Source organism: Periplaneta americana, chromosome 3 (genome assembly GCF_040183065.1).
Source record: "Periplaneta americana isolate PAMFEO1 chromosome 3, P.americana_PAMFEO1_priV1, whole genome shotgun sequence".
In the NCBI taxonomy this organism is placed as follows: Eukaryota; Metazoa; Arthropoda; class Insecta; order Blattodea; family Blattidae; genus Periplaneta; species Periplaneta americana.
Genome location: NC_091119.1, coordinates 150,716,526 through 150,729,615, shown reverse-complemented (window position 1 = coordinate 150,729,615; position 13,090 = coordinate 150,716,526). Strand labels below are relative to the sequence as shown.

The window sequence follows — 13,090 nt, the reverse complement described above, 5'->3', positions numbered from 1 at the left end:
TCTATTGAGGTTTCATTGTAATACATTTCCTCTTCTGAGAATGTAATGATATTTCAGTTTTTATTCTACCATTCACAACCAATTCGATGGTGTTTGGGTAAAGGGAGATAAATCATAAAAATGAGTTTCGAGTTAAATGAAAATTAAACATCAGACACTTATTGCAAATAATTATCTACGCAAATAAAACACATCAAATGCTAGTATTCTTTTGTTTCTTGCACACTCGCTTATAGAATTTAACTTGCATATTCCTCTAGGGAACAAAACTCCATTTGTACAACAAATGACTTAACACCCTTTGCCCGAACACCATTCAATTAAAATTCACACTGTCTAGATGAGTGACCCTTGTATCTCTCTCATTCTCATCAAAGCAGGTACATTCCGTTTATTTCGGTTGTATTTTACACTTAGATATAATATTAGGACTGCTGCTGTATATTTTTAGACATGCATTTATATATAATTTCCTAAGTAGATGATGAAAGAGTTGCAGTATTTTGCTCGTATTGTAGAGTCTTAAGCTTCATATGACGGTGGAATTGGAAAAGGAGAGAAAAATATGAAAAAGAACATAAATGTTTACTCCTACATAAAATATGAAATGACTTGTTGCTCATCCATAGCTCAATCAGTTTAATAATAGTTCTTGCCAAGGAGACCAGAGTTCAGTCCTGTAAGATAAAACACCTACCTCGGTTTGCTTTGCCCTTACTTCTTCGCCATTTCTTCTTTATGATCATCATCAGTTCATAGATTCTGAATATCATTTATTGAAGTGAATTACTAAGGCACTCTTTACATATTCAAAATAAATTTCTAGTCAAGTTTGTTATTTTCAACAATTCAGCAGTAAAGTGATTTTGTAGAGCCATAATAATGAGGTAAGGATTACAGAATTAAATGTGGAAGTACTAAGTTAACTGAGTGAGACAGTAACATTTGAGATACACATTCAGGAGCTGCCTGGTTCAAATTCCGTGGCTAGCCAATCTGACTGAGATTTGTCATAGTTCCCTCAGTCACAAAGGTAAATGCTGGATTGAAAATTCACATACTATGATTCATAACCGTCTTAATAACCAATATCTTAAACATTAAACTTACTTGACTTATATCCTGTTGTTCCTAGGTGGAACATAGGGCAGCAGTGAAGTTCCTCCAGCGTACTCTGTTGCCGGCCATCCATTTCACCTTACTTTCCAGCTTTTCCCACATCTCTCTACTTCCTCCTCTATTGATCGTTTCCTTGTTTTTCTAGGCCATCCTCTCTTCCTTACTCCTTGTGGATTCCTGTCAATTGCAGTCTTCTCAATAGCTCCATCTAGCTTTCTCAACATGTGGCCTATCCAATTCCATTTTCTTTGTTTCATTTGGTAACATATTTGTGATTGGTTACTTCTTCTCCACAGTTCTTCATTTGCTATTGTTTCCGCCATCTTAAATTTAGAATACGCCTCAGAAATCTGTTGACGAACGTCTGTATCTTTATATTTATTACATCAGTAATTTTCCTTGTTTCACAACTATAGAGGAGGACTGATTTTACATTTGTGTTAAACAGTCTGAGCTTTATCTTCAATGAGATGTTGTTATTCCGCCATATGGGATATAGCTGTACAAATGCTCCATTTGCTAGCCGAATACATCTTTTCACATCTTCTTCCGCTCCACCTGTTTTTGTAACCACACTTCCCAGGTATAGAAAAGTATCCACTTCTTCTATTTCTATATCATTTACTGTCAATTTATTTTTATGATTACAATTTACTCTCATCTGTTTTGTCTTAGAGGAGTTTATGTTTAATCCAACATTTCCTACTTCCTCTTGTAATTTATCAACTTTAGCTTCCATATCCCTAAATCTTAAACATTAAAACAAAACCAAAATCAGTTACATGAACACAAGCCATCTGTAACACATAACAATAGAAATAGAAACTGAAAAATAATCAACGGCTTATTGATATACTCAAATATCCTACTCACGCGATATTACCATAAATGTTAAAGTGCATATAAATGAATGTTAAAAAATTGAAAATATATAGTCTCGCATTCTGTACATTTTTTGGTGGTTTCAGGAAACACCATGATATCCGCAAGGCGCCTCAAGATGGGATTCCACAAGATATACCCTCACAGCAGCAGCAGCAGCAGCAAGAACAACAACAAGCACCGCAAGAAGTGGTGGCAGAGAACGAGAGCAGAGAATCTGCAGGGGAGCAGGGACCAAAGTTCAGTGAAGAGCTGCAGCTTCCTCAGCCTCAGCAACGAGTAGCCATCCGCATTAAACTCTGCTGCGACTGCAATTCACGACATGTGCAAGATGCATGTCCACTGCGCAACCCTACCATAATCATTGGTGATGCTGTGATATTTGGACAGTGGCAGAGTGAAAAGAAACAGGCTCGGACTAAGCCACCAAGTTGTAATGGGGAGGGGACTCCACAAAAATCTGCAAGTGCTGAGAGTGACTCAACAAATGGTGTGATTACTGTAAACAATGGGGATTTGGACAGCATGAGCAAAGAAGAAGACACGACATTCCTGGAGGAAACACAAGGTGACAGCATTCCAGCCCTTAAAGGGGACACCACGAGCAGTTCTGAGGGCGCTGCTGATGTGAAGGTCTTCTCGGAGCATGAACAGAGATTAAGCTTCGCTGAGGCTTCTCTGCCTATGAGCTTGGAGTTGCAGATGTGCGACCCAGCTCATGGGCTCAGTGTGGTGACACGATGCCACTTGAAACAGTACACTCAATTTGGTCCCCTTGTGGGCCAGCCAATTAAGGAGATGGACATCCCTGACGATTTCAGCATGAAGGATATCTGGGAGGTAAGCACTGTTTTGCTAATTTACACACTTCTGTTGATTTTCCGTACTATTATATCGAGAGTCTGAAGGTTTTTTTTTCTAATAGCGGGTACTTGACGGTTTGCCATTCACCCATATGAAGCCAGTTACATAGACCAATTTATCGACAGAGTCGTTGCCCAGGGTGCCCTACACCCACAATGAGATGATGATGGAGATTTGAATCATGAAAAAAATATGACTTCTCAATTCTGACAGTAATTTACTTTTTGAGATTTAGTTAAACAGTTCGCCAAGTTAGCTCTGTGGTAGCGCGTCTGCCTCCAGACTAGCCGGTTCAGGTTCCATTCCCAGAGAGGTCAGAAATTTTCGTGTAAAATTTCTACTGGGTACCTCGGGACTAGGAGAGGTGGCAATGCACAACTCCTAATCACTAGATTGTGTACCAATATGTTTAGGTAAATTCCAAATCTCTCTGCAGTGCATATGAAGAGAAGGCATTCTGTATATTACTGTTCATAGTGATTTGTCCTTCTGACAGGGATATTATTAAGTCTGGCGGCTCCCTTGGTGCTATTTGACAGGTGTAGACTATGTGCTGGCACTGGGTTTTCCCATCTCCATCATCCTCACCCATTTCCTACACTACACTTACACATACACTCACCCCAGTACACGACATAACTCTCCACTGATACACATCTTTCATAGCATGACCCACCGAAGTGGTGTACAACTTGAAAATGGGTGACAGTCCTGTCATCTATCCGCAATATGCGAAACCCAAATCACGCAAGTGAAATGGGTAGGCATTGAATATACACACACAGATTTCTTGAACATTGTTCCATTATGAGGTCATGATTCGGTGATGGTGGTGACGATTTATTGTTGATGATGATGATGATGATGATGATGATGATGATAGTTTAGTGATGATTTTGTGTCTGTGTATGTGTTTGTGTGCATGCATTTTTTTTTTTTGTGGGAAACAAATCATGAAATCTTACGGTTAATTTAACTCAACAGCAAAAATAGACAAAACTCCACAAGTTTCCGGTGCTAGAGCCGTTGTCCAAGAGCCATCACATTTTACACATACGTGCAATAAGAAAACCATTCGACCTAAGATATATTATAATTAATTAATAAAACATATTACACACTTGAACTTCTTCACACAACTGTTTTTGTTAACATTATGCATTAGTCGTAAGGACATAAAAGAAACTGAAGTCTTAAATATTTTGAACTCAATAAAAAAACTCAGGTGCCACATGAAAATATGTAAGTGCCATGGCAACCTGGTGTCTGGGATTTGTCTACCCCTGCCCACCAGTACCTACCTCTGCCCATCAGTACCTATATAACCATAATTACTCAGACTTCATATTTCTTTAGATTTTGGTGAACTTAGGTAAATTTAAGGGCTATTTACTGAAAAGATTAGCATTTCAGAACAAGATAATTTCAATATTAATGCAACAAAATCCTTAAAGTTCAGAACTTAAGAGTAAAATAACATACCTAGACTTATTTGGAATTTGCTAAACAATTTTAAAGGCTACATTTGTGAACAGGACAGTTTCAATATGATTACATAAAAGTATTTCAAATTCAATAATTGAAAATAATGTGTATTCCTATCTCCATGTTTTGTAATCGTATGCTAATACTCTCTTGCCATAATTTCTCTGTAACCGACTATAGTAATACCTTTTCCTCTTCACCACTGCAGTTCTCATCCATATTGTTGATAAGGAATTTTTTGGAAACTCTCAAAGTTGTCATCAGTATCACTTCCTAGAATGGAAAACATCCTGTGAGATAAGTAATTGTTGGGGTCCCTAGATGTTACGCCAAACTCTGAATCAGATAGGAGTACTTAAGTGAACAGAAAAAGTGAATTTTTAGTCTTATCTGCTTTCTTAAAAAATCTGAAATTTGTGTGCATGATAATTTTATTATAAGATACTAATGTTCTTCAAAGTATACATTTTCTGTACCTATTTAGAATTTAACAAACATAGATCTGTTTTCAGTATAATAAACACTTGAGAACCTGATAATTTCAATATCATATATCGGTACTGACTTCTTTTGGAATCAGTATTTAAGATTAAAATAACGTTCAAGGCATAAGCAACATAACATGGTATGATGAAAATGTGTATAGTTCATGGATGTACTGACTTCACAATAATAATTTCATGGTTTGGACACTTGGAAGTGTGCAGTTATCTTGTTGGCAGGTTTTCCACATAAAGGAGTCGAACTCGCTTTGCTGCCGTACCTATGTACACCCTTTGACACGGAAAATGGTCACTCTCCTGTAGCGTGAATTTGTCAAAGTGTCATTTGGGTTAACACAAGATTCACAAGGGCAAATATTAAGCATTGAGATCCGAGGAGGAACACAAGTCATAGCAGCAACATATTTGTATGTCACAAATGACATATTCCCTACAACGTCTTTATGGCTTAGTGAGTGATAGAGTTCTTTCTTCTCATTACAAAGACTGGGCTTCGGATTTCTCTATAGTATGTAAAATGTACATGTATAAGCACAGCACATACGATGATTCCGAGCTATTCCGAGGTGGGATTAGTGTCTGAACACTGACCAGTTCCTTTGTCAAAGGGTGTACATTAGATAGTAGAGGGATTGGCCGCCAGATCTGCTTAGACTTTGTAACAAGGAAGTAATCTCTTGCGTTTAACTGTGTCAGTCCTGTTTGTATTGGCTTCATCAACACCAACTGAGTTTTCTCTTTTCTGTAATGTTTCTATTATTATGAAAGTGTGTAGAAATTGAATCAGTTAATCACTGAATCACTTTGTATGTAGCCTAAATTAGTTGCAGGTGTTATTTTAAACATCTAGTTTCATATTTTGGACATTGAGAATTATATAGAAATGTGTAAACAGTTGAACCTGCTTTATACGTAACTCTGTTCTGCATAATTCGTACTTATATGTAAATTTTTGTTGGTCCCGGAAAAATTAATGTAAAAACGTGTTAGTTAAACCTTATTTATATGTAATTCGCTGTTGTACATATTAAATTTCAGTGAAATACAATTAAGTTTTGCGTAATTGTAATAAGCATATGGTGTTCTAAAAGAAATTCTGGGTGAATTTTCCTTACCTCTGTCGATGTAGATGCAAGTAGAGCGGGCAGCTTTCGGCGCGAAAACAAACACAAAGAGTGCAATTAGAATGGACAGTATTTGGCGCAGAAACAAAAGGCAAAGAGATGTACTGACACTTGTTTTGAATATGACAATTTATTTCGTGGGCGCAATTGAGAAGTAAAACGTACACAATAAAAATTGCCGGTATCTGGTATTTACTGTTGAAGAGAGGTTCTGTCATTCAGTTGCTTTCAATCAGCCATGGAGAAAAAAACAAAGAAAAATTATACACTAGATCAGAAAGTAAAATTCATACGAGAGATGGATGCTAATCCACACAAAACATAAACTGAAATTGCTTCAGATTACCTATACCACACTATGTACAGTCATACGTAAAAGAAATGCTGTTTTGGATGAGTTTTTAAAATTGGGTGCAAAACCACCAAAACGCAGCCATCAGCAAGAAAAGAAATATGTAGATTTGGAAAAGACATTTTTCCAGCAAAAACGGGCTGCAGCTCTACCAATCAGTGGTGACATGCTGAAAGCGTTGGCAATAGATTTAGCTAAATTTATGAGTATCACTGTTGATTTCAAGGCTTAATCAGGATGGTTGAAAGGATTTATAGATCCTCATGGCATCACAGGGAGTTTATCAGCAATTATCAGCCTCAAAACATCTACAACTGTGATGAGACCGGCCTATTCTACAATCTCCTTCCTAGTAAAACATTAGCTGAAAAGGGTGACTCATGCCATGGAGGGAAGAAAAGTAAAATTCGCGTAACAGTTCTTCTCGCCACCAGTGCAGATGGATTTGACAAACTTCCCGCACTTGTGATAAGAAAATCTAAGAAACCGAGGTATTTTAAGGGTGTGAAAACAAAACCTGCGGAATATGAATCCATTAGAAATTCTTGGATGACTATGATTTTAATGGAACAGTGGTTAAAAAAACTGGACATCAGAATGAAAAAGAAACAGAAGAAGATTCTTCTTATGGATCAATGTGCAGCACATCCATCTCAAATAGTTTTGGAAAATGTTCGAATGGAATTTTTCCCTCCTAACTGTACCAGTGTTCTACAGCCACTTGATTTGAGCATCATTGCAAATTTCAAAGTGCATTATAGAAAAAATCTGATTCGCATTTAATAACACTGACTGATGCAGGAATTGAAAATCTCTCCATTAACTTACTATAAGCCATGGAATTTATTTCGGCTGCAAGGAAGCTAGTGTCATCATCCACAATCAACAACAGTTTTCGTAAAATTGGTGTCTTACTAGAATAGACTGTCTCAGATGATGAAGTTGTGTCTGGCAATGAGCTACATCTACCAGAGGATGCAGATTTCGATACTTTTGTGCATTTTGATGATGATCTGGCTGTGTGGGGAAACTACAGGATGAGGAGATTATTGTTGATATGTACCAACAACATGGTGATGATCAAGATACTGGACCAGTTTCAAGCAACAGTGACAGTGATGGAGATGATGGCATAATCTTGAAACACCTAAATTGAAAGAAGACATTATATCAGTGAGAAAAGTTGTTGTCAAAAAGCTCTTAATTCATTAATAAGTTTGCAAAATTAGGTGTACACACTTAATGCAAGAAAAGTGAAACAAGCCAAATTATCTGATTTCTTTGAAACAGCACCAAGTTCAAAATGTTAATACTGAACACTATTTTCTCTTTTAATACAGTATTTTTGTTGTTTGTGAAGTTTTACACATGTAGGCCCATTGTATTGTTTTTGTTTGTTAGTTTTTTTTTTCAGTAAAAACTGTCTAAATCTGATTTATAAGTAATTCTGAGTTGCAAGTAGTCTTTCTCTTCTCCTTGATATACGCATAAGTCAGGTTCAACTGTATTTAGAATTTTACTGTTGTTTAGACAACTGTCCGAAGACAGGTTTGAACCTCATGAGTGACACCAATAAGGCAGCACTAATGAGACAATAAGCTAAGAGATAGTGGGGTAGAATGGCCAATTTTGTTGTAATATCAGCAAAATGGAAATATCAGCTCTCTGCAATATGAGATACAACTTGTAAACAGTTTGGTACAGATTTTTTAGTTTTCCTTAGTTCAGTTATATTTTTCATGAACAAGAGAATTAAAATTATTCAGGAATAATAAACTCAAATGTCCCCCCCTGTAGGAGCAATTCACCATAATTGACTTTATATATTTCTTTTGCAGGAAACACTGGCACTTGAAATAAAATGTTGTACTGCCTTATGTCTAGGTGTTATTTAAAAAGTGTCTTGATAATAGATATACTCTGATAAGTAAGTTTTTAATTGGTTATGGGGACTCTTGAATCTCAGGAGGAACAACTTTTGCAACAGCGTAACATAATCTGTTTGGCCCATTACCCCATTTTTTTTGCATTGCATTTATTGCATAGTTTATTAATTTTATCTACTTAAACACAATTCAAATCAGCATAGTTCATACCAGTATTGAAAATCAGAGTACCCATGAAAACCTGCCACCAAACACCTCTTTGTTCACTACAAATTCCACTTGAACCCACGGGGTTATCAGCATAGAAAGCCAATACTTTAGTTGTTCGACCAACAGTAAATAATAAATTGTGAAATTACTGTAGTTGTGTGAAATTTTTGGATGTTTGTATCATAGCTTAGATGTAAAAATTCCAAATTTTTAGAGATACATTTAGGTTCTATCCATTATCAGGACTGGATAGCATTGATTCCAATCTTGGAGAACATCTCTTCATAGCAGATTCAATGAAATGTACTCCTTACCTTCTTGATGCTAAAACTGACACATACAGTAGCTCTGAAACATTTGGCAGCACATTGAACACTGCAAACGTGTTAATTCATACAAAAAGTTAATTGACACTATTATATTGTTCAGGTATTTTCTGATAAGGAGCGACAATATCTGAGCACTTTCGATCCTGATGGTTCCAACTGGTTGAGATATATACGGCCAGCACCAGCACGGGAACAACGCAACTTGGCACCTATTGTACGACATGGAGAACTCTATTTTGTTACTGTGACAGATATTGGAGTGGGAGAGGAGCTTCTGTATTGGTCTGATGACACAGCTACTAGTTGGTCAAAGAAGAAGATGGAAAAGACAAGTAAGCCATACTTTACCACATGTACTAGACTTTGTAAGGATATATTTCCCAAAGCTTTCTTTGAATTATTATGACGAAAGTCTGTAACAATAATACACAAAATTACAGAACATTATGTTTAATTGATAGAATTTTGGATACTTTCACACAGGGTTATCTTTCCAACAAAATTATTTCTGGAATGCACCTTCTCGGATTCTTTTTTGGTGTGTTCACAAGTGAAAGTTAAAAGGATCCATTACTTTATTAATATATTAATGTACTAGCCATACCCATGCGTTTCGCTGCACTTGTTAGAAATAAGTATTGACTTAAATATAAATATAGTTTTGTAATTACTTAATAAATAATAGCTTTTTGTATGTTGTAAGTTCTTTGCTCCTGAATCATTTTGAAAGTTGTATTTATAACTATGAATTTAACTGTTATTATCATGCATTGTTTTCTATTGTTGTTCAGTTAATTCTACTTTTAAGATTAATACTATATTAGACCTAATAGACAAATGTTCAGCATCTGAAATGAAATATACTTGTAAGAACTGAAGGCTCTTATTCTCACCTGGAAGAAGATTTCCAATTAAATGATAAGCCTATGCTTTAACTTTAAATGATAGCGTAGAATTGACTTTATGTATTTCTTTTGCAGGAAACAATGGCACTTGAAATAAAGTGTTGTACTGCCTTATGTCTAGGTGTTATTTAAAAAGTGTCTTGATAATAGATATACTCTGATAAGTAAGTTTTTAATTGGTTATGGGGATTCTTGAATCTCAGGAGGAACAACTTTTACAACAGCGTAACATAATCTGTTTGGCTCATTACCCCATTTTTTTTGCATTGCATTTATTGCATAGTTTATTAATTTTATCTATTTAAACACAATTCAAATCAGCATAGTTCATATTTGGATTATAAAATAATGAAATGCTAAGCTAATGTACTGTTACTGCATACTAAATTGATACACTCTCATTCGTTAATTCTCCGAGATTAAAATTAATATGGTACATAAATGAAGAATCCACTGCAAGAATGATGGATGTCACTTTCTTGTCGAAAATGAACCAAGACTGTCAATGTATAGCTTAAGACGTATAGAATGTACATAGAGAGTTACGTGGCATTAACACTGATAGTCATTGTCCAGTAATGATCGGAAGATCACAGTTAAGCTTTGAGCGCTAAGCATTTCAAACTTTCAATTGTTTCTCCTGAAAAATGTATTCCAAATGACATCCATCATTCTTGCAGTGGACTCTTCAAATATTATTTTAAGAAACGCAGGAAACGAATATGGGTAAATGATGAGCGCACGAACACTGTTTCGTGACACTTCATAAAATATCTCAGCTTCAGTGAGCTCAACGATAAAATACTAATTTTTTCTCCATTATGTGCTGTATTTTTGGTCCCAGGAAAATACTCATCTGTACGACAAAATTCTTAAAAATACTATTATGTTCTGTGGACAAAAAGAAACTGAAGTGTATAAAATTAGAATATTTTATTCGGACCAAATAAAGTTTAAATAATCAAGTAATATAATATTGTTTATATTTAAAGTTTTCTGTGCGTAAAAATCTATTTTAATCATACCTGTCCTCGATTCACTCAGGAGTTACCGTCATAGCATAAACATTATATCCATCTAGAGAAACCACACTTTCCAATGGTGAAGTAATAATTATACAAATCAGTTAAGTAGCTTCTGAGATTATTTCATACAAACACACAAACATTCTCTGTATGTTAATATTGATAAACATATTCTATAAGCTTATATTCCCATCATACTAATTATTATATCCGTATAAAATAGTGTTAAATGAATAGTTTCCGTTTGTTGTTGTGCAAGGCCCCATATAGACGAAGCCATTTGTTTTCATTTCATTATAGCCTATTAGTCTGAGGAGGTGCTGAAATGTGTTTACATTGTCATTTTAAAACTCTTGTATCTCGTTAAATATCAGTTCTATCAAAATTTTGCATAGAATAAAACTTATCAGAAATCGGTTTTAAAGAAACGTTTGCTATGTAACATTTTTCATAAAAATCAATAATAAGCGAGATATTTCGATTTATTTAATTTAGGCCTCCTTATAACCCCCCCTTTTAAATACTATAAAGTATTTTGAATGCCATACACTGCCTAAAATCTAAGTTAGAACAAACTTAATGTATATTCCAATTTTCATATAAATTGGTTCAGCCATTGTCACGTGAAAAGGTAACAAACATCCAGACAGACATACAAACAAAAACGTTTCTTGAACTCTTCTTTCAAGACCTTTGGAGTTTCTTCTGATATTAAAATTGTATTCATCTTCCGAACTTAATTCGTCATAAAATATATCGCTATCACCTTTCATATCTTTCATGATCGACAATTTTTTTTATTTTAACCCGCCTAGTCTCGAAGCATTTTAACCATAACTTCAGATTAAACCATCTGCACATGCGTCAACAGTTCAGAATTCCCAGTTCTGCTCTTAATCAAGAATCAATTTCATTCATTTCGAACGAGTTCTGAAGCATGTTGGAACAGGGAACTGGGAGTTCAATATCGGTTTGGAATCAGTTCTAGTCTTGTTGGAACACACATTGGGCTACTGTTCAGAATCGATTCTGGAACAAACCTATTAAGAAAGCTATGATTTTTATTTCGTGCATTGAAGTTGAAAAAGAAAATCAGATGTTTAAAGTTAATTTTTTCTTACTAATGAATTATATTGACCATTCACAATAGGGGATCTTTGTTTTATTTTAAACTTATAGGAGTTTGAATATCTTTATATCTCAAATGTTTATTAAAAGTAGAAATTATTTTAAAATAAAGTAATATAAAAAAACTTCGAGGCACATTTCCCAACATAAAGCTTAAAAAAAGTGCATATTACGTATTTTTAGCAATATCTAACTGATGTAACATTTTCAAGAAAATACAATGAAAATTTATAAATTACGGAAACTCAGTAGCTCATCATATACAAGCTCTTGAGAAAATAGAAATGTTTATATTTTAGGTTAACTACATTATTAAAAGCGATTTTTCGGATGCTAGTTCAGGTTATAAGAGGTGGTGAATAACTTCACAACATCATGAAAGTGATTGTTTTACAATCTATTTCTGTAACAATTTTTTTATTATGCATGTGAGAGAAGCTTAATTCATGCGTGTACATTGAAGCAAATATTGGCAAAATGTAAATTACAGATTTCTTGCAATTTATAAAATTATCCACACATGTTGTTCCAAAAACGTAATACTGTTAAATTACTTTAAAGTTCTTTTGAGACCTGAATGTCGTGTATTTCAAATTGTATGCAATCTTGGTTTACCTTCGGTAGTGTTGATTTTACTTCTTCTGAAGTATTGTTTATCTGTGATGATGTTAAAAATATTTCGTAGGTCACTTGTGCTGCTAAAATATATTTGGGAAAAATCTTAAGATTTCAACCTAAATGCATAATATAGTACAAAGTTATAACTTTGTTTTATATCTGTAAGTGTGAAATATAGTTATCAAGTGTTTATTGACTAACAGTGATTGAATTTAACCTTTATTTCAGACTGTGGAGGATGCAATTTGAGATTCTCACACCCTTTGTACTACCGCATGCACTGCACTGTGTTTCATGACCCCAACTTTAGCCTGACAATCCGCAAGTATCACTGTAAAGTATGTGGCACAGCTGTTCTGGGCAAAGAAAACATCATGAAGCATGCAGCAGAGATGCACGATGGCAAGGGTGCCTACCAGTGTCAATACTGCAAAAAGGTAATATTTGCAGAACATCTAAAATGTTAAGACAGTCTCCTAATTCTTATGATTAACCATTATATGTATCGTATTCACTCGAATTTAATGCGCACTTTTTTCAGCTAAATTTAGTCTCCAAAAATGGGGTGCGCATTAGAATTAATGGCACATTAGATTCGTATGGAAACTCGAAAATTCTGCTTATCGTTCTACTTAGGTTTTGCATGTGCTTCGACTCTGT

At 34.9% G+C, this 13,090-nt stretch overlaps 1 protein-coding gene across 2 annotated transcripts in view; it reads left to right on the top strand.

The window, feature by feature from the left end:
- LOC138696627 (uncharacterized) overlaps window positions 1–13,090 on the top strand; it is a 36,704-nt gene that overhangs the window by 13,880 nt on the left and 9,734 nt on the right. For both annotated transcript variants that reach the window (XM_069821815.1, XM_069821814.1), the window contains exons 5-7: window positions 2,088–2,841; window positions 8,855–9,086; window positions 12,659–12,867. In XM_069821815.1, the coding sequence (XP_069677916.1) occupies window positions 2,088–2,841; window positions 8,855–9,086; window positions 12,659–12,867 (1,195 nt within the window). The remainder of the gene's footprint in view (window positions 1–2,087; window positions 2,842–8,854; window positions 9,087–12,658; window positions 12,868–13,090) is intronic.